The 19267-nt window shown below is 41.0% G+C and overlaps 2 protein-coding genes across 2 annotated transcripts; one reads left to right on the top strand and one right to left on the bottom strand.

Annotated features, from left to right (window-relative positions):
- Nucleotides 1-439: 439 nt before the first annotated feature.
- hemk1 (HemK methyltransferase family member 1) lies at nt 440-12853 on the top strand. The gene is made up of 11 exons (XM_015958988.3): nt 440-657; nt 4541-4714; nt 4797-4888; nt 4971-5064; nt 5143-5280; nt 7577-7641; nt 7735-7784; nt 7874-7979; nt 11989-12084; nt 12382-12492; nt 12623-12853. Exons 1-11 carry the CDS (start codon nt 592-594, stop codon nt 12681-12683), a joined length of 1053 nt encoding a protein of 350 aa, XP_015814474.3. The 5' UTR covers nt 440-591; the 3' UTR covers nt 12684-12853.
- Nucleotides 12854-13347: 494 nt separating this feature from the next.
- cisha (cytokine inducible SH2-containing protein a) lies at nt 13348-15194 on the bottom strand. The gene is made up of 3 exons (XM_015958989.3): nt 14865-15194; nt 14366-14517; nt 13348-14185 (listed from the first exon to the last, which is right to left on the bottom strand). The coding sequence occupies exons 1-3, from the start codon at nt 14882-14884 to the stop codon at nt 13686-13688; spliced, it is 672 nt and encodes a 223-aa protein (XP_015814475.1). The 5' UTR covers nt 14885-15194; the 3' UTR covers nt 13348-13685.
- Nucleotides 15195-19267: the final 4073 nt, after the last annotated feature.

Below are 19267 nucleotides of genomic sequence, written 5' to 3'. Positions count from 1 at the left end.
TACAGTTTTTTTGTTTTATAAGATTGACGTTCAGTCCATGAAATCATCATTTTGATAAAAAACTTGTTGTAAAAATTACATTCTGACTAAAAATAACTTTAAAATGTGAATTTAGATACGCGAACACGAATAAATGATAGTTTACAGCTCTATTTACCGTGAACCATTCACATTCATTGTGTGTGTGTGTGTGTTTTGTCATTAAAACACATGTTTAAATGTCCAAGTCTCCGTGCTACGGCATGTTATTACAATTGTGTATCATAATACTGCAGCAACATTTTAAATTTACAACAGTTCCAAAGCAAACGCCGTCTTGCGCATATTGCGCAACTGCGCCGGATGCGGAAACATTTCTGAGTCACGTGACCTTCGAAACGATTTTCAATGCACGCGACCTGCTCAGTCAATCAGTGTTATTTGTTTCCTACAAATTATCATATTTCCTATGCAGTCGCGCAAAATTGTCCAGGAGAATGAAGGAATTATTTACGCGTTCTGTAATACAGCTCCTGTGAGTAGAAGAGGGACAGAGTTGAGCTTAACTGAGCTGTAGGTGAATGAATAAAAGTTCTTATTTTGTTTAAAACGATGTGGACAAGATTGCTGAATACAAGCTACAGATGTTTTGGAGTCAGGGGGAGTGGTGGACCAAAGGTAACTGCACGTGAAAACGAGGACAATGTTTTTAGTCTGCTAAATTGCTTATGTTAAAAATAACTGCATGCATCTTGCATTATTGGATTATGTCGACTATACAAGCTGTTTCATGTCTGACTAATAGAAGATAAACTCTTATGGTTGTGCTGAAACTCCACATGAAGTACTGAAAAGTAACAACAAAGTAGCATCATCATCCATTCACATGTGAGCTGCACCAATTCCGATTTTTGGGCCAGTTCCTTTTTCCGATAATGGTATCGCTCTGGCGAGCTAATGAGGATATTTCAAAGATCTTGAAGTTATGAAATAGTTTTTTGGGGTGTGTATTTTCCCTGGCGATAGTGGGCAGTACATACCTAAATCATTGCAAGCAAGCACTATTTTTGTGTTCGAGTAAGACCATATAAACGGAAGGCCATTAGGGTCAAAAATCCCTTGGAGTGCAATTTTCAAATGAGTACTTTGTCAGATCGTTTAACTGCCAGCAAAATGACAAGCACATCAGACTACCTTTCATCACTGGAAACGAGTGAAGAGGTAAATGTGTAAAACAACTTTAGGAATGGCGAAAGTTTTATAACCGTTTGTTGCAAATGTGTATTGCCCTCACGGGCTCCCACAGAAGGACATATTGCATCTAATATGGCATCCCCCAGAGACTTGGACCCGCTCCCATGTATTTTAGACCCCATTTTTTTAATGGTTATATGTTATGATGCTGCCAATATTTTTCAACAACCGGGCATCATTTAAATGATTTTCAGCCAAATTTTGATGGATATTTACAAAGATTAATGATAAAAACTGCACATTGTCACTTTAACCATTCTGGAAGACCTGGATGTTAGTAACCGTATTGACCGGGGAATCTGGTTGTGATGGTGAGTTCATGAACAAGGGTACATTCTGTTGAATTTCTTAACAATAGTGTGTTCACAGACTTAGGTTGGTCACCAATTAGAAGGGTTATGCTAAATACTGGCCAAGAATGGTGGAATTTATGTTCATTGTAGGTGTGTGTATTGGCAAGAATCTGGTGTTATGGTATACATCACTATATGGTGGAGATGATGCAATATATTGTGATACTAAAAGCCAGACAATCTTTGCAATTATTAAGACTGAAGTTCATAGAAAAACTCATCCTGTGTTATTGTGAGTTTTGTAAAATAAATAAATAAATAAACTGCTGCCACCTAGCAGTCAAAGTTTGAATTGCACCGCACAAAAGAAATATAGTGAATGTTTGCATGTAGATTATCAATAAAATATTTATACACTGCTTTTAAAGGCAAACTTGGCAGTTTTGGCTTGATTTTAGCACCCCCTTGTGTCTGTTTGTAGAACCGAAAGTAAAACATATCTCCTCGCTGTGCGTTTGTCTTTTTAACACCTAATCTAACAGCTGAAATGTCTCCCCAGCCTTCCTTAGTTTCTACAGGATTGGTTAATCACTAAATCATACCAAACAGCAGTGCTCATGATCTAAAACATGCAAGAAACATGCTGCTTTTAAGTATAGATTCAGTATCATAACATGAAATATTGCAATATTTCAGTGAATCAATATTTTTCTTACATTTCTTGTAAAAAATACAAATCTGATTAGAGTAAACTATAGTAACGATAATAATAATCAGAATGAGGTGTCACCTTAACAATACAACCTTTTATATGTTTTATTAAGTTTATCACAATAAATTGTGTGGTGAAGCCGTGATCAAAACATCCAGCTGTCCGATCCACTTTGAGGCTTCCACTAGGTGTGGAGCGGATGCGGATCGGAATTTGTCTTTCTTCCCAGAAGACCAAAAGTCGTTGAGTCCAATCATAGCGTTCACTCTGGCTGGGGTACGGGGCCGGATGCAGAGCTGCAGAATCTTTCCATGCAGTTTCTGTTTTTTTCTGGACACCGCATGCAAATCGTCATGAAGTTGAAGAAATGACATGAGACAGACAGGAAGTGAGGCGTGTTTCAGAAAGGTGCATTGGTTTTTTTTCCAAAATGAAACCTGTGCCGTATCATTCTTCCGGCTTCTTCTTCTCTTATTGATGACAGGGATATTGGTTCACAGATTATGAAGGTTTGAGAAGACGGGTCTGGCTTTTGATTACTAACTTGTTTCTACAAGCGTTGTTGTTATCGCGTGAACTCGTGAGCAACGTTCCAGAGACGTTCTGCTCTCAATCCGTAGCCGATGTTGATGGCTGTCCACGCGAAAGCCGCGTGGACTCGAGTCTGCACTCGATGTGAAGAAGGAGGCCTGACCTTTTCAGGCTCAGATCGGTGCAGATGCATTTCTGAACAAAATTACAAGCACAGGATTCAATCACCATAAAATAAATAAAAACAAACTAAAAGCAAGTCAGCAAAAAATTATAAATATAAAAGTATAGCACTGTGGAAACTATAGAATCTTGCACTATTTATAAAGAGGTAGATGTTGTTTCTCTGTATAAAAGAGCTAAATAAGCTGTGTAGTATGCTTTTGTGCAAACAGAGATATCTGTTATTTTCTTACATATCCTCCGTTTTGATGCTCCCCCTTCAACTACCTCTCCTTTCACTCTACTCTTTATCATGAATCCTTTCTCCATTGATAACATCTCAGCTGAAGATGATTCATCTCCAGTGTTGGGAGTAACGCAGTACAAAAGTAATTAATTACTGTAATGCATTGCTTTTTGCTGTAATGTGGTAATGTAAGGCATTACAGGGAAAGAAAATGGTAATATTTACTCTGTACTCTGTCAGTAACGCAGTAATTACAATGTATTTTTAAACCCAGAATCAAGATCTGGGTTTCCTAAAAATTCAAATTGCGGGAAGCCTGAAAAAAGATCCAGTATCCACATATATGACGTCATTTATGGACTCAGCTTTGCGGGCATTCTATGAGTAGAGAGGACGCAGCGGTAATGGCTCAAATACTCCAGCTGCGTCCTGCGCGCGGCCGCTGTTATATTCACAAAATCGCTCCACCAAAACAAAATAATTCGTTTGCGATCGTTTATATCAGCCCATATTCTCTGGTACTTCATGTACTTTTCAGGTGAGTTCATAATCTGTGCCCCGGTGATTTCATCTCATTGCTGCTGGAGTGCAGCGCATATTAAGCTTTTTTTTTTTTTTGCGTTCGGTAGATCCCTTTGGCTGATCGTTAGGAAGTAGGAAATCTAGGAAACAGTTTTTCTGGAAGACGGAGAAAACATGAAGCATGCAGGAAGGTGAGAGAGAGAAAGGGCAGGAAATTATTCAAATAAAATCAAGAAAACAAAACAAAGTGCTTGAAAAGAAAAAAAGTAGGTAGATTTATCCCCGATACACATTTTACCAGTGAAGAGCAATAATATATAAGCATTTAATATTTATACATGCGATAGAATCAGATCACCCCAGAAGTCAGTCCCACATCCAGGGCCGTATCAAGGCATTTGGGGACCAAGGCAAATATAGGTTTGGAGCCCCCACCACCTCACTCCCTGCTCAGATGGCCCTATAAGATGGCAGCGTGCTGAGAGTACAGATTGTTGTTGCTTTTATTTAATAAACAATTATTTTAAAGCACTGTTATTATATCTGACTGTTTTTAACAGCAACCCTAGCTCAGACACCACATCACTTTCCACACATATGTCATGAGCTCACTGAGCGTCAGATTACCAGATTCATATTGAAGTTGTTTTGGTGAAAGTAACTTAAAGTAATGCAAAAGTAGTGTAATGCCTTACATTTTAAAATCAGTAATATTGTAATGTAATGAATTACTTTAAAATGAGGGTAACAAGTAATAAATAATGCATTACAGTTTTGAAGTAACTTGCCCAACACTGTTCATCTCTGCATAAATTATGTATAAACATCTTTTATTCTCAGAGGATTTGGAGTTTGCACCCCAGGGTAAATTGCAGCACTCTTTCCTTACCTTCTGGACGGATCACAGCTCTGCAGGCGATGGATGTTTGGGCAAAGCACTTTGAGGAGAAAGGTGTGATTGAGCCTGAGCAATCCAGCCAGTTCATCATTGCTCATCTGCTGGGGGCAAAAACTGTGCGTCTACCTGTTTATATGCAAACATAATCTACCAAGAGCTGATTTAAACCAAAAGTATGTCTTCCTGCTCTCTACCCAGAAAGAATGTCTGGAGCGCAAAAGGTTAACAGAGTTCCTCAGCTGTGAGAAAACAGAACAGGTGTGGCGGCTCTGCACCAGGCGCCTCTCTAGGTAGGTTCTTCCATGAAGCACATCTTTGTATAAAAATACATTTGATGTGGAGTGCTAAGAATGCCAACACCCTGATGTGCAGAATGCCGGTGCAGTATATCATCGGGGAGTGGGACTTTAGAGACCTGACACTGAAGCTGAGGCCTCCTGTGTTCATACCAAGACCTGAAACCGAGGTCAGAGAGGAAACATGCACACATCGTTAAAAACCAAAACAGGTGAATTAAAGAGTCACCTAATTTTATTTGGAACAGGAGTTGGTCGAGCTGGTGCTCACGGATCTGCAGAGGGAATCCAGAGCTGGAGTGGGATCAGCTGCTCAGGAATCATGTGTGGAAGTGGGATGTGGATCAGGAGCCATTTCTCTTAGTCTGCTGAAGAGTTTGCCTCGGGTGAGTTTGTGTTTATTTAATGAAATCGATGTTGATTCTCACTTTTGCTGCTAGCAACACCGCTTCAATGGTGACATAACGAGTCTATTCAGCACATTTTATAATCTGTGAACAAGCAGTGGATGAATCAGCAGGAATTTTATTGTTCTAACCCCGTGGGTTTTCTGTTCATGCACCCCCGCCATATCCACCTCCGCCTCCTCTCTCTGGCACATCTTGTTTCCAGAGCATCATTCAGGCTTACTCACAGCAGTCAAAGGGGCACGCGTTGAATTCACGGGCTAAGAGACACTTTCAAGACATTTTCTGTTCACTGCACAGTTGGCATGTTTATTTATTTAGAAGAAAGGTGTCATTGAATACAGCAAAACTGCGCGTGTTTGATATAGCACCTTCTAGCATCCTGGAACCCCCAGGACACTTTACAACACAATCAGTCATTTACACACACAATCACACCCTGGTGGGGATGAGCTACATAGCAGCCACAGCTGTCCTGGGGCTCACTGGCAGAGGTGAGTCTGCCGTACACAGGCGCCACCGGTCCCTCTGACCACCACCAGTAGGCAAGGTAGGTTAAGTGTCTTGCCCAAGGACATGACAACAGCGACCGACTGAGCGGGGCTCGAACCTGCAACCTTCTGACAAGGTTCAGACGATCTTTACGAATTTCAGTCTTGAAATGTTGATGAAATGAAACCTACAATATCTTGAATTTATTCAGTCAGATTTAAATAAAATTTGGAGAATTTGCGTTGTTAAAAAATGTAAAATGTGGTTTTTAATTTTATGTGCTGGTTTGAGTCATTCACAAGACAATCCTGTGAAAGGCAAATTCTTATATTTGTTAAGTTTGACAAATTTGACTAAAAGTACTTGCTTGGCAAGCCGTCCTTTATGTGTGAATATATAATCTGGCCACGACCCATAGAAAGAGCTCGGTCGTGGGGCGGAATCTACGGTTGTTTTTCAAACTGTCTCTAGATGCTATTGGAACTATAAAAGTACTGCAGGTCAATAATTTTTCACCATTAAAAGTCTTATTTCAAAATTGTGGCAAAAAAGGTTGCAAGTAATTGCATTATTTCAACTTTTTCAAGATGATTGTGGTAATGTCTAATACTGATCCTTTTACCTTAGGGATGATACAAAACATCTTTATGAAGTTCTTTGCACCAGATCTCTCTCACATAAAACAATTTCTGTAGTTTTATTCTTGACATTTTCAGTACCTTCCAGAATGAGCTGTTCCGGGCTCTGTCACTATAAGATAACAAGCTGGAGCTAGCCACACCCTCCCATCCCCCGCTCAGGCTGCTATTAGCTGAGGAGCTCTGATATAAGGAGGAGCTCTGAGTAGAGCCTCTACTCCTCCAGCCTTGAGAGGTGAAAAGGGTTCTGGGCCAATTTGTGATGTCACAAATGGGGGAGTTTTTGAAACAGCTAATTTTAGGCACATAATTCCTAAAACCAAACATTGAAAAAAAATGGATGAATGGTTTTTTTCCCCACATTTGTGGTGTTTATAGAGGCAGTAGAGACCCTCGTGGCAGCACAAAGGGATGCAAAACGTGAGTTTTGCATTATATGTTCCTCTTTGAATTCTAACTGTGCTCCCCAATCAAAAGAGCAGGAAATAAAACAAATCCAGTGAAACCACTGAGGTCATGGCCGCTGATTGGTCTAAACAAGCCCCAGTGATTGATATATTTATAGCTTTTTTTTTTTAAACTAGGAGCCTGTTCTTATCACTCATCTGATCGTGTTACAGCGTTGTTACTCGAAAGCTACATCATGATGTTGCATTGTTGGAGAGATGTGGCATTTTTATGCCAAAGATTCCGTTTCCTTGTTAAAACCTGTCAGTTTAGTCTGGGTGTGTTTGGGTTTCTTACGCAAGGAGTGCCTCCTGTTTTCCCCTCTAGCCCAGATTGGGAGGCTGAAGACGACAGGTAAAATCACTCCATTCCATCACCGCACCTCGTGTAAAAATTATAGTCTTCATCCCCCTGCTAATGATGCCATTATCCATCATGGGATTCTTTTTCCAAACAATAATTTACGGGACATTTTTGTACAAATCTAGACTGAATAAATATAATTAAATGGAAATGTACGGGGAAAAGTTCTGTATTAATGAATAAGCACTATAAGTGCAGTTCTGCTGATGTATTGTGCGTATGTATTTGTGTGTGCAATCATGTTATGAAGAGGCAGGTATCTTTGTTTGCTAATACAAATAAAAGGGAAGTTGGAGCAGATGTTTTCTTCAAACAGTGTGCTTCTCTTGACCCAGCTTAAAGTCTTTGCCTTGGATCAAAGCCAGGATGCAGTTGAATTAACCAGAGAGAATGCTTCGAGGTAACTACATCACAGCAATGCACATTTGTAAAGTCACCTTTTATGTTCCATTAATGTTTACGTAAAGCATTAACAAAGACGAATCCTGCACAGGTTGGGGCTTCAGGACAGACTCCAGGTTTCTCGTGTTGATGTCATGAAAGGTAAAAATGAAAGTCCAGTTCTTGACTAATAAATCGAAATGCATTTGTGCTTAAAAATATTCATATTTTAGTTTTGTTTCTTTTTCCAGATGCAGACAGAGTGTTGAGCCTCTGCAGTTCAGCTTCAGCTCTGGTCAGTAATCCGCCATACCTGTTTTCAGAAGACCTTCAATCCCTGGAGCCGGAAATTTATAGGTGAATGAAAAAGGTGTTGTGGAAAAGCATATGTCTGCTTTTGCTTTCTTTGTCACCCTTAAAGGTGGAGAAGGAAATATTTTTGCTGTTCAAGCAAACTACTTTTTCAAAGAAAGGGGTTTGTGCATTAGGATGTGAATCCCCACCACTGAGGTCGAGTCGATTCGCCACCTGCGATATGATCCGATAACGATCTGGTGAAACCCTCTGCCAATCAATACGATTCATCCCTGCTGACAATTCATTAACATGACAGTGTATATTTTCCCTGGTGATAGGGGACAATACATACCTAAATCATTGCAAGTAAGTGGTGTTTTTGTGTTTGGGTAAGACCTTACCAACAGAAGGCCATTAGGGTCAAAACATCAGACTCCCTTTCATCACTGGCAGCGAACGAAGAGGTAAATGTTTAAAACAATGTTAATGAATGGCTAAAGTTGCGTAACCCTTTGTTACAAATCAGTAAATGCGTTTTGTCCTCACGGACTCACATAGAATTAAACATTGTGTCTAATATGGCCCAGAGACTTCACGTGTATTTTAGATCCGATTTTTATGATTATATGTTACGAAGCCGCCAAAGTTTTTCAACTGGTCATCATTTAACTCATTTTCAACAACATTTTGGTGGATATTTCCGGTAAAAGTAACGCTGTCTCTTTAATGATACGACAAAGATTTTTGATTCGATACATTTCACGATGCGATTTGAAATGATTCAAAACGTTGCGAAGAATTTACAATCACACATCTACTCTTTTGTACGTTCATTCTGTGTTTATCTTCGTTATCCGTTCTTTGCTATTTTCTTACACAGTTTTAGTAAAAAATAGTTTTTTACCTGACATGTTTCGGCTACTATCTCTAGTTGTCATCAGAGATTGCCGTTGTTTGTGGCGTCGCTTCCTTTGATCAGCGGGCAGCAGAGGACGATGTCGCCCTCTACTGCCCGCCTCCTCCTTGCTGATGACACTGTCCCATGCTTGATCCAATGTGAATACTCCACCGTCTCGGTTCATGGTTTTGTGCCCGCGTCTTTTTATTTCTATCGCTTCCTCGATCCATCTTTCATATTTTTGTTGTTCTGTGGTTATGATCCGTGTGCTGTCCTAGTCCATTATATGATCTTCTCATTAAAATGGACTGGGACAGTACATGGATCATAAACACAGAACAAGAAACTTTAATATTTACATATCATACATATTTTTATTACTCTGTTGAAATCATTTGAAAAAAGAACCATCATTGCAAATTTTTACAAAATGCAAAATATTTTCAACCATGAGGTTCAGACATAGTCAGAAAATTTTTAGAGTTCATCATATAATTATTAGGAATTATTATGAAACAATGTAAACATCAAAAATATTTCTAAATATTGTAATGATCTTTATGGGGCTATTGTGAGAGCTGTTGTAGCCTAATGTTAGACAGTGCCTTGCTTACGAGGACATTGTCCTTCCTTGGCCACGGCAGTCATGTCATGTGACACGTGAGGTAAAGTTATACTTTATACTTTTTTAATTGTGTATGTATTGGTTAAATTAAATCAAGTTGGTACCTGCTAGCCACTGAAGCAGCAACCATAGATAACTGCTTTGGATCTAAAAAAAAAAAAACAGTTTAGATACCAGCCGAATAACTAAAATTAGTTAACTTAAATTTAAACTGGAAATTTGCCCCCGAAGTAGCTGCTGGCTCCTGATCCTCCATCCTTTTGAAAATACTGCGCTGTATTCTGGGAAATGTTTGACTGAGAGATAGCAACAAGACACCTCCCATGTATCCTTGATCAGTTAGCTAAACGGCTAACAAACAGAGGACAGCCGCCTCCGCACCACATGAACATTGGAACACAACTTGGCGATTCCTGATGACGTATCTCCTAGGCAACCGGGGCGGGACCAAGAATCAAGGCGAGGTTCATTGAGAAACACCCTATATTATGTAGGATAGCTTGCCTGGCTAGGTAGAAAGGGCATCAATGGAAAAGTTCAAAGACCAAAACCTCCACTGACCAAAAAGAATAACTTTTGGTGGAAATGTTCAATGGACCATGTGAAACCATCCATCCATCCATTTTCTGAACCCAGTTGTCCATGTAGGGTTGGGGGGGGGGGGGGGGGGGGGGGGGGGGGCTGGTGCCTATCTCCAACGGTCAATGGGCAATCAGGCGAGGTACACCCTGGACAGAGAGCCCGTCCATCGCAGGGCAACACAGACAGGACAAACAATCACGCACACACACACTCACACCTAAGGACAATTTAGACAGACCAATTAACCTAACAGTCATGTTTTTGGACTGTGGGAGGAAGCCGGAGTACCCGGAGAGAACCCTCGCATGCACAGGGAGAACATGCAAACTCCATGCAGAAAGATCCCAGGCCTGGAAGCGAACCCAGGACCTTCTTGTCATGAGGCAACAGCTCTTAACCACTGTGCCACTGTGCAGCCCTGAGTAAAACCATCTGGTGTAAAACTAGAAAACTACCAACGTAAAACATAGAGGTGGTAGTGTGATGGTCTGGGGCAGCTTTGCTGCTTCAGGGCGACTTGCTCTAACTGATGGAACCGTGAACTTGCTCTCTGCCAAAAAATCCAGAAAGTGAATAACTGACCTTTTTAAAAATATATTATTTTAAATAAATAAAACACCTTCAAATAAGAAAGACTAAAACAAAACTGGTGCCACACCCCTACAAACTTCCAATCATAAAGTCAAGAAACGAATGACGAAGATAACTGCGTAACAGGCTTAAAAAACAAATGAGCAGGCAGAGATAAAGGGTTTAACAATAGGGCCTCATATCAGCCGATACTTGGAAATGGACTTAGAGGAAATCAGAAGGCACTTCCTCCGGATGCAAGCAGGAAGCCATTTCTGTTTAACCACAACTCAGAGTTTAGGGGTAGGAGGCTGCATTCTGCTGGCGTTCTCTGGCGCAGATCATTTTTAAGGGGCAGAGGGAGGAAAGTGTTCAAACATCAGTTTTACTCTTATCGCCGAGCGTTGAAACAGAAGAAAATATTTAGTTTAATTAGAACTTAGAAGAAAAATAAACAACTAATAATCTTAAATGAGGTGAGCTGTAGCCTGGAGTTAATACCACATAAAGGCTTTTCCCACAGAGCATCTGAGGTAGGTTATTGTCCGACCTATGACCCTAAACAGGCCGATCATGCTGGAAATTCCTTCTGTGTGGCTGATTTAAGAGGCTCCAAACTAGTTATCACAAATGATGGGTTCCAGTCGTTGCTGCTCAGCGTTACAGCCAGTTATTAAGTTAGGGGGTTCAATTAACTTTTCACATAGTCAGGGTGGTTTGGATACCCAATAATCAGCTGGATTATTTTTGTCTGAAACAATTTAAGTGGGAAGAAAGCAGAAGAAATATCTAAACAATTTATGTGTTTTATTGTTAAAAAGTAGAAACACTCAACATAGTCAATGACATTTTTTCAAACTAATCTTTATTTTTGATCAAATAGAAATTCATTGTTGACCAAGGTGGGTTTAAAATGATAATAATAACTAATGGATGGTTTTCAAAGATGCTGTAACATTTACAGACTTTTGGGCTCAACTCTAGAACAACATCTGGGAATATGAGAGAAAAGCAAACACGTGTAGTTTCCCTTCTTCATCTGGCGTTAGTCAATGATTAAAACGGTTGTGTTCTGAGCTAAAGTTCAGTTAGGTAAATCTTGGATTTACTCAGAGTGGTAATTACTTTTGTTTATTTTTTCTATCAAACTTAAACCTCAACGCCAGTAAAAACACCAGCAGATCCGACTCCGGTCATTCCTTTAGAAGCTTCTCACCGTTTGTTTTATTTAATGGGTTGTTTAAATCTAATGATTTTATTCATCTTGTTATTGTGAACAAATCTGACACTTTATAATAAATTTATGTCAGAAAATGTAATTATTTTCCTTGAATGCATCAAATGTTTTAATTAACATTATTATTCTGTTTTGTTTGCTTTATTATTGTTCCCAGATTTGAGGATCATGCTGCTTTAGATGGAGGTGAAGACGGCCTGACTGTGATCAAACAGATTTTAACTCTGGCCCCACTCATTTTGTCAAATCACGGGTGAGAACCCCCTCACACACACACGCACGCACACACATGGGCACACACACGTGCACACACACACACACACACCCTGGGTTTAATACCTACAGGCAGTGGCAACTTGTCGCGGGGAACAGCACACTCTAAAAAAACACAAGTATCGTGTTGCGTCTTTGACGAGTTCAGCTTTCTGAGAGTTTCCCTGTGAATACAGTTCCAGGCACACGCTCTCATCTCAAGGTCAATTCTTATAATCCAGCTCTTTTGTTAATTAAATTTTAATCCCTTCCGTGTCACTCCTCTCTTGATAAACAGTCGCGTTTACTTGGAAGTGGACCCCAGACACCCCCCGCTCATTCGGCAGTGGGCGGAGGAGAACGTGGAAGAGCTGCGGTTTGTGGAAACGCGACGCGACACCAGCGGCAGGTTTGTGTTCATAAATAAAGAAAAAACATTTCATATTTCCAACATCGTTAAAGAAGCATATTAGGAGGAGTGTGCCTGCTTCTTTTAAAATTTTTCGTCATCTCACACCTTCGATGTTTTTGTTTCTAAGGCCACGATTCTGCATCCTCCAGAAGGCGTCACACAAGGACCACAAACTGGATCAGGATTGAGGAACTGAGATCCTATTACACTGACTTTAGCTCAGGTCGCCCCAGCCTCGACCCCCACTGAGTCACCAGGCTCACGCTAATACGGTCCCTTAAAAAATAAAAAATATCCTGCATAACGTCAGACGGTTTTCCTGTCACAGATGCACTTTTCACCTGGTGACGGATGCCCCCCCCCCCAATCTCACAATAAAAAATGTGAATGCGACGGCACAAAAGCAGGCTCCGAGCTGAAGGTAATTACCAGAGCTTTTCTAAGAACGAACCCTCTCAGAACCTCCCTCACTCCTCCCGGGAAGCGTTCAGTAGTTCTGTGAATCCGCTGATGAACGGTCCTCCCCTCCGCTCACCCACTGATTCAGATGCAGACCATATGCATTGTTGAGCAAAACACACACACACATCGTGGCCTTATTACATCCTCTCAAAATCTGCTTTTCTCTCAATAAATGCTCAAAGGCCACCAAGTTTTTGTTTCAAGGGTGATTTATGCTGAAAACAATATTTCACAAGCGTCCCAAGAGCAGACAGCACGTGATTGGTAAATGTGAGGATGAGTGTGTGGTTAGCCGTGAGCAACAGCAGTGTTTAGGGCAATTCCATGTTTTTTCTTTTTGTTTGTTTAAAAAGGGGAAGTGAATGCATTGTTGTATAAATAAAATAGCACTTATTTTTCAATTATTTTAATAGAAATATTTACACATGTAAAAAATACAAAAATGCCTTTGTTGAGAAAATAAAACGACATAAAAGATGTCTGAATGAAATTAGCATATTTCTTAGAAACAATATGTACATCCAGAAGCATGTCCTGTTTCATCACATCCATCTTAGAGTAGGTCCTTACACACCTTAGGTGTTCCTCCAGCTTGTCCTCGACTCGCCAGCCTCAAGTGACTTTGCGTCTGATTTTGTCAGAAATGTTTTTGTGTGCGCGTGCGTGACTGGCCGGAGGCACAAAGGACCTGTTCAGCAGTTTGTTTTCTCCTCTGAGTGAGCCAGGACTCATACTTTGAAGGGGTACTCCTTTAAGAAATGCTGCATAGGTCTTGGAATCGGCAGCTCATCGGGGCAGTCGGTGTGTTTGTTAATGACCAGACGTGTGAGATGCTGTAGCGAGGGAATGCCCCAGGGCACGTAGGCGGGCCGTTTCAGTTTTAGCACCACAGACGACTCCTGAACTAATTGCTCTGTGGGCTTCCAGTGACGCTCGTCCTCCTTTGCCTTCCTCTCCTCTGATTTTCTCTCTGCCCCCATGTAGTGCTGCACCAAGCTGGGCACGTTGGGGAAGGAAGAGAGGCTGGAGCGGGCTGGGGAGCTGGCGTCCAGCAGGAACTGGGTGCCACAGTACTGGATTCGTATACTCGTGGGTCCTCGCGCCGTCTTGACCGTCAGGGTCAGCATGTAGAGAGGGTGGCTGCTGTCCCGCACCAAGAAGGTTCCCTCTGGTGCTTCTTGGAGGGCAGCGTGGGCCTGCGTTGCAGTCACAGCCCCCCAATACCATCCTACACAGAACAAACAGGGTTCAGATCAGTGCAATCAAGGAAGTTTTAGAGCAAAATGATTTTATTTGCATGACGTTTTCTAAGAATGCTGAAGGCTAAATAAGTCAACACCAAAGGATAATTGGAACCAAGGGGAAATAAGCAGAAATGAAGCTGGAAATGCAAATTCTTCTTCAGTACCCGAGTTTTCTAGGTAGCACAGGTTCAGGCCAATCGCCGTCAGGTCCTTCACTGTGTCCCATATGTGAGGTGAGCTCTGGAGGCAAGGGACCACAGGGGCTACAGCTTCTTCCCGCATACCCCGCGGGGCTTCAGTGTTCAGACTTCTGGGACTGGGAGAAAGAAAGGATTATAGATCTATAAGTAAACACCACAGCTGGAAAAATACTGCAGCTTTTATATTCCTTAAAAACAATCATTTGCATTCCTGGGAGCACTTTTTGCTTTCCAAGAAATCTTTTTTTTATGCATGCGTGAGTTACTAGAACTCATTTTTTACTTCAGGAATTTTCTATTCTTAGAATTACTTTGAAGTTTTTTATTTTTTTAATTGATTTTGGTTAAGAATAAAAACACACTAAAGCACAATAATGAACACCCATAAAGATGGGCATAAAAAATGATTTTACTATTTTTTAATAAACAAAAAATGAGAAAGAGAAAACAAATGTCTGCTTACCCGCGCTCACAAAGAATCATATCCTGTTAAGTCTTCCCGGGATTTATTTTATTATTATTATAGAAAATCCAGTTAGATTTCCAAGTCGTAAAGAAAAGGTTTGCATCAGGAATCCAGACGCTTTCGGCTACAGACTCAATCTGAGGCTGGATTGGAAACGTGGACAGAAGAAAAACAAAGAGCTCAGAGATGAAGATCCGCTTCTGTCACTAAAACGGGAAAACCGCGACTTTCACGCGTAAAGATTAAAGATTGAAACAGAACGGACGCCCGTCTGTGGTCGCTGCGGCCGCGGCGGAGTGCTGTCGCCACACGGAGCCCTGTATGTGTGAAGGACAGCGGCTAAAGGCTTGGCTTTTAAAATTCACCGTTTCCTAGAAGTCGCTTCTGAGAACTCCCCGCTGCACCGGCTCTGCCCCTGACGTCACACCGGCCGTAGCGGTTCTACTGCGCCGCCCTGACGCTCCTCTCAGCGGCCGAGCCCTGTCGCTGTGTCGGTACGGAGAACTCCCATGAGAAAAAGCATCTTTTTCGGGTTTATTCGAAGCGCGGCTCTAATGTCCTCCAGTCTCGCGCTGGCTCTTTCTTTTTGTCGCTTCGCTGAAGAGTGACCCCCCTCTCCCTCCCCCTCCCCCCTCCCCCCGGTGTCTCGAGCTCCCAGGAACCGCGCGACTGCTTCTGCCTACTCGCTTTCCAGGAATAATTGCGGGAGCTGACTCCGCCTCGCTGGGCGGCCCTGACAGAGTCCTCATTCTGGGAATTCACCGCCTCGACATTAAAGATAATAGGAATGCACACAGGCCGTTTCCAGTAATATAGATTTCTCTCAATCCTGTTTGGAAAAACATGGCTGCGGAGGTTTAGAGCTCTATTATCCTGAAGAAAACAAGTTGTTATTGTGTGAATAAACTCACAGAAACGGCCTAGAAGCCATACTGCTAGGCCCGAAAGGGCTTTTCTTTCACCTTTTTTCCACTTTTATCTTTTTTATGAGGCTCATTCTTCTTTTTTAATCCAGAATATCCTTAAATTAGCCTGACAAAGGTCAAAAGGAAGGGGGCACAGCTCAATTTTCTCCTGAACTGTTACAAATGTGCAAAACGCCCTGTTCAGGGTAAAAGTTTTCCAAACATTAAACTGTAAAGCCTAATGCTTTATTTTGGGATGACATAGTATCTGAAACATGCTGCAGCAGAATCACGGCCGTTTTCACACAAAAAAAAAGCCTGCTGATCCCAAAGAGTGGAGTCTTAATCTTTTCCCAGGAATTCCAGAATGAACTTTGTTTCTAAGAAGTCTTGTGGACTTTATCTGTCTCTGCTTGATGTCGCAGAACAAATATGGGTTTTTTTGTCTCGCAAAGGGGAAAAAAACAACATTTTGCTGAAAGGGATTCTAATGATTTAGTAAGAAAATGCTTTAAATATTTTTTTTTACTTTCAAAAGATACAAACGTTTATCAAACAGAAGAAACCATCTGGGCTGAAGAGATTTTGCTTTTATTACTAGTGTGTTAAATGACATATTCATAGGTAAGCACCCTACTCTCAGGACAATGCAACAGAGCCATTAAGAGAAGATAAAGGAAGGCTGGCTTCAGCTCCCAGCTGTGTTTTTATGGGGGTGTTTTTAAGGAGCTGCCTGCATGCGGACCGCTGAGACTAAAATTGGTTTCCATGTCGGTAAACTTCCAAAAGAATCCTAGTTCCTGTACCCCAAACTTCCTTTTATTTGCCAAACTTTGCAAACCTAAATGTCAACACCTGCACTTTTTCGTCTGCAGACCTAAATGACGTCAAATAATTTATTGAGCAGTGTTAATAGTTAATGACTAATCATTTCTGCTCCAGTTAAAGCCTGAGAAATGGAATAAGTAGGTGTTTCTTATGCCACAGATCTGGTTATAAGAGTTTTGTGACTTTTATCCCAGGATTCCTGCAGATGCTCTCCATTTGCTGGATGTTCCCATTAGTTCACATTCTGTGTTTTAACCATCATGACTCCAGCTACAATGCCTAAGCTTAGTTTATGATTGTTAAAAATCCTAAAACATTTAAAAAAAAGAAGCTTCAGGGTGTCACACTTTTTCATCCAGCTTGTTTAAAGTGCAGTGACCTCAGAAGATGGAGCTTTTTTTTTTTTTAGTTTAGATAAAATGGTTACGGAGTTGTTCTTTGTCTTCTTATGGAGCCGGTCCGGTTCTGCACAGATCCGATTATTGTCTTGTGGTTTTCTTTGCTTATAAACATACCCCAGATTTTGTTTAGGACATTTTTGGTTAAACAGCGTTGTTCAGACACCTTCAGACTGCAGATCTGAGGGAAAACAACCGATGAATTTACGAAAATTCCTGGAAATCCTTGTGCACAAACGTATTTCTAATAAGTCGCTGTGGGCTCATTACTTCAGCAGAGCTATTTTCTTGCAGCTTCTCTAAAAGCCAAACCCACACACACACACACACACACACACACACACACATACACACACACTGGCACAAGGCCACATACGGCTTATAATTTTTTATGATTTGAACGTATCTGATTATTCTCGTGTAATCACACCCCATACCCAGAACTGACTAAGAACCAGCTGATGTCTGGGAGATGCTGAATAGCAGTTGTCTCCCCTCGGTGCTGAGAGCAAGGAGGAAAAAAAATCGGAGTACATTTCAAGGATATTCTGAGAATAGCTGCTGCTGCTGCCTGGAATGTGCTGAATAAATTCACCCTTTGTGAGCGAGCAGAGCTTTAATCAAAGAGGATTGTCCTGGACTGAACCCAGTAGGCTGTTAGCAGCTGGAGGAGGTATTTCAGGATGGGTCCAGCTAACGAGTTCATTAGTAAAGCAGATGTACGCGTTTCTGTGCTGCGTTTACCTGCAAATGTTGTCCACAAGTGAAAATCATCAATTCATATAACTGTTGTTTTTTGAAAATAATTACTATTAGCATCATTTGTTTTATGTTTCCCTCAAGATGTCATCTGGTTTAATTTCCTAGTTAAAAATCCTGAAACCTGATTTAATAATAATAATGCATTGAACTTATATAGTGCTTTTCTAGACACCCAAAGACACTTTCACACACTCTCACATTCACACACTGCTAGTGATGTTAAGCTACTTGTAGCCACAGCCGCCCTGGGGAGGTCTGACAGAAGCGAGGCTGCCATTTGGCGCCGTTGGCCCCTCTGACCACCACTAACACAGGCAAGTTGGGTGAAGTGTCTTGCCCAAGGACACAACAGCAGGATACCCCTGGCGGGAGCTGGAATCGGACCCATGACCCTCCGATCATGAGGCAACCCGCTCTACCACCTGAGCTACTGCTGCCCCATCATTCATGCATCGTCATTGTTTAGTCCTACTGAGGTCTGTTTCATGCCCTTTGGTGTCATGATCAAGTTTTATTTCATTTTTATAAAATAAGCCCAACTAATGACATTTCCACAGTATTTATTGGTAATAGCTGGTTATTATTTTTGGATAATAACAGCGATCTTACTTGTAAAGTTTTTGGTAAAAAGGATTTGTAAATCAGCATAAAATAAAAACAATTAAAATATATTTATTTTACTTTTTAACAATATATGTTAGGAATTTGATGTAATTATTTGTATAATTATTATTTATCTGTTGTGAATAGATGCTGTGGCATGCTGGCTTCCTCAATTAGGGACAATAAAGGGATTTTTTTGTCCTATAATTCTCATATCTCATCCACTTAAATCCACATTTCAGAATTAAAATCCCTAAAGATTAGTTTGAACAGCTTAGCATGGCAGGAACAAGAAGTAAGCTAATTATTTCCAGACTTTCTCTAAAAACCGATGCTTTTAAACGCTGAAGTGTTTTCTGTTTCTTCCGTAGATCAAACAAATATTTTCCACACGTTTTTAATCCATCGCAGCTCCTGCTTATGTTAAAAGGATCGCTTCTGTCCCATCGTGTGATGTTTTTATTTGATTGTGTGTTAGCAGAGTGACCGGTGCAGAGTAACGTGTGTGTGTGCGTGCTTGTCTCTCATCTGCTGTGAGGACACATTTTTGACTTTTCACCTCTAACATGGGGACATTTTGAAACTGTGAAGACATTTGCCAGGCCCTCAGTAGAAAAACCCCTAAAAGTTGGTTTTAGTGGTATGGTGTGAATCAACTTTTAGTTGAGGTTAGGGTTAGGAATACAGCAACACTGGTTATGGGTTAGGCATGGGAAAGTCAAAGTGTGTGTGTGTGTTGATTTGACAACTATTGTGATGTGCTCAGACTTTTCCTGATGAAAGATAATTACGTGTTTATTTCATTTACCCATACATGATACTGAAACGTCCTCCTTCCACCACGCTTCCATCTAACCGTTTCTTGGAAAATAAAAAACCCAGATGATCCAGAGTTTCTTAGTTT

The sequence above is a fragment of the Nothobranchius furzeri genome, chromosome 3 (genome assembly GCF_043380555.1).
Source record: "Nothobranchius furzeri strain GRZ-AD chromosome 3, NfurGRZ-RIMD1, whole genome shotgun sequence".
Lineage (NCBI taxonomy): Eukaryota > Metazoa > Chordata > Actinopteri > Cyprinodontiformes > Nothobranchiidae > Nothobranchius > Nothobranchius furzeri.
This window is presented reverse-complemented; position numbering and strand designations above follow the sequence as displayed.

Bases quoted from the DNA above. Each gene is read 5' to 3' on its own strand.
- hemk1 (XM_015958988.3), top strand. From the start codon at position 592: ATGTGGACAAGATTGCTGAATACAAGCTACAGATGTTTTGGAGTCAGG. The intron at 4,889-4,970 runs GTAGGTTCTTCC...CCTGATGTGCAG, and splicing joins TGCACCAGGCGCCTCTCTAG to AATGCCGGTGCAGTATATCA. The intron at 5,281-7,576 runs GTGAGTTTGTGT...CTCTTGACCCAG, and splicing joins TGCTGAAGAGTTTGCCTCGG to CTTAAAGTCTTTGCCTTGGA.
- cisha (XM_015958989.3), bottom strand. From the start codon at position 14,884: ATGATTCTTTGTGAGCGCGG. The intron at 14,518-14,864 runs GTAAGCAGACAT...TCTTTCTCCCAG, and splicing joins ATGATTCTTTGTGAGCGCGG to TCCCAGAAGTCTGAACACTG. The intron at 14,186-14,365 runs GTACTGAAGAAG...TGTTCTGTGTAG, and splicing joins GTGCTACCTAGAAAACTCGG to GATGGTATTGGGGGGCTGTG.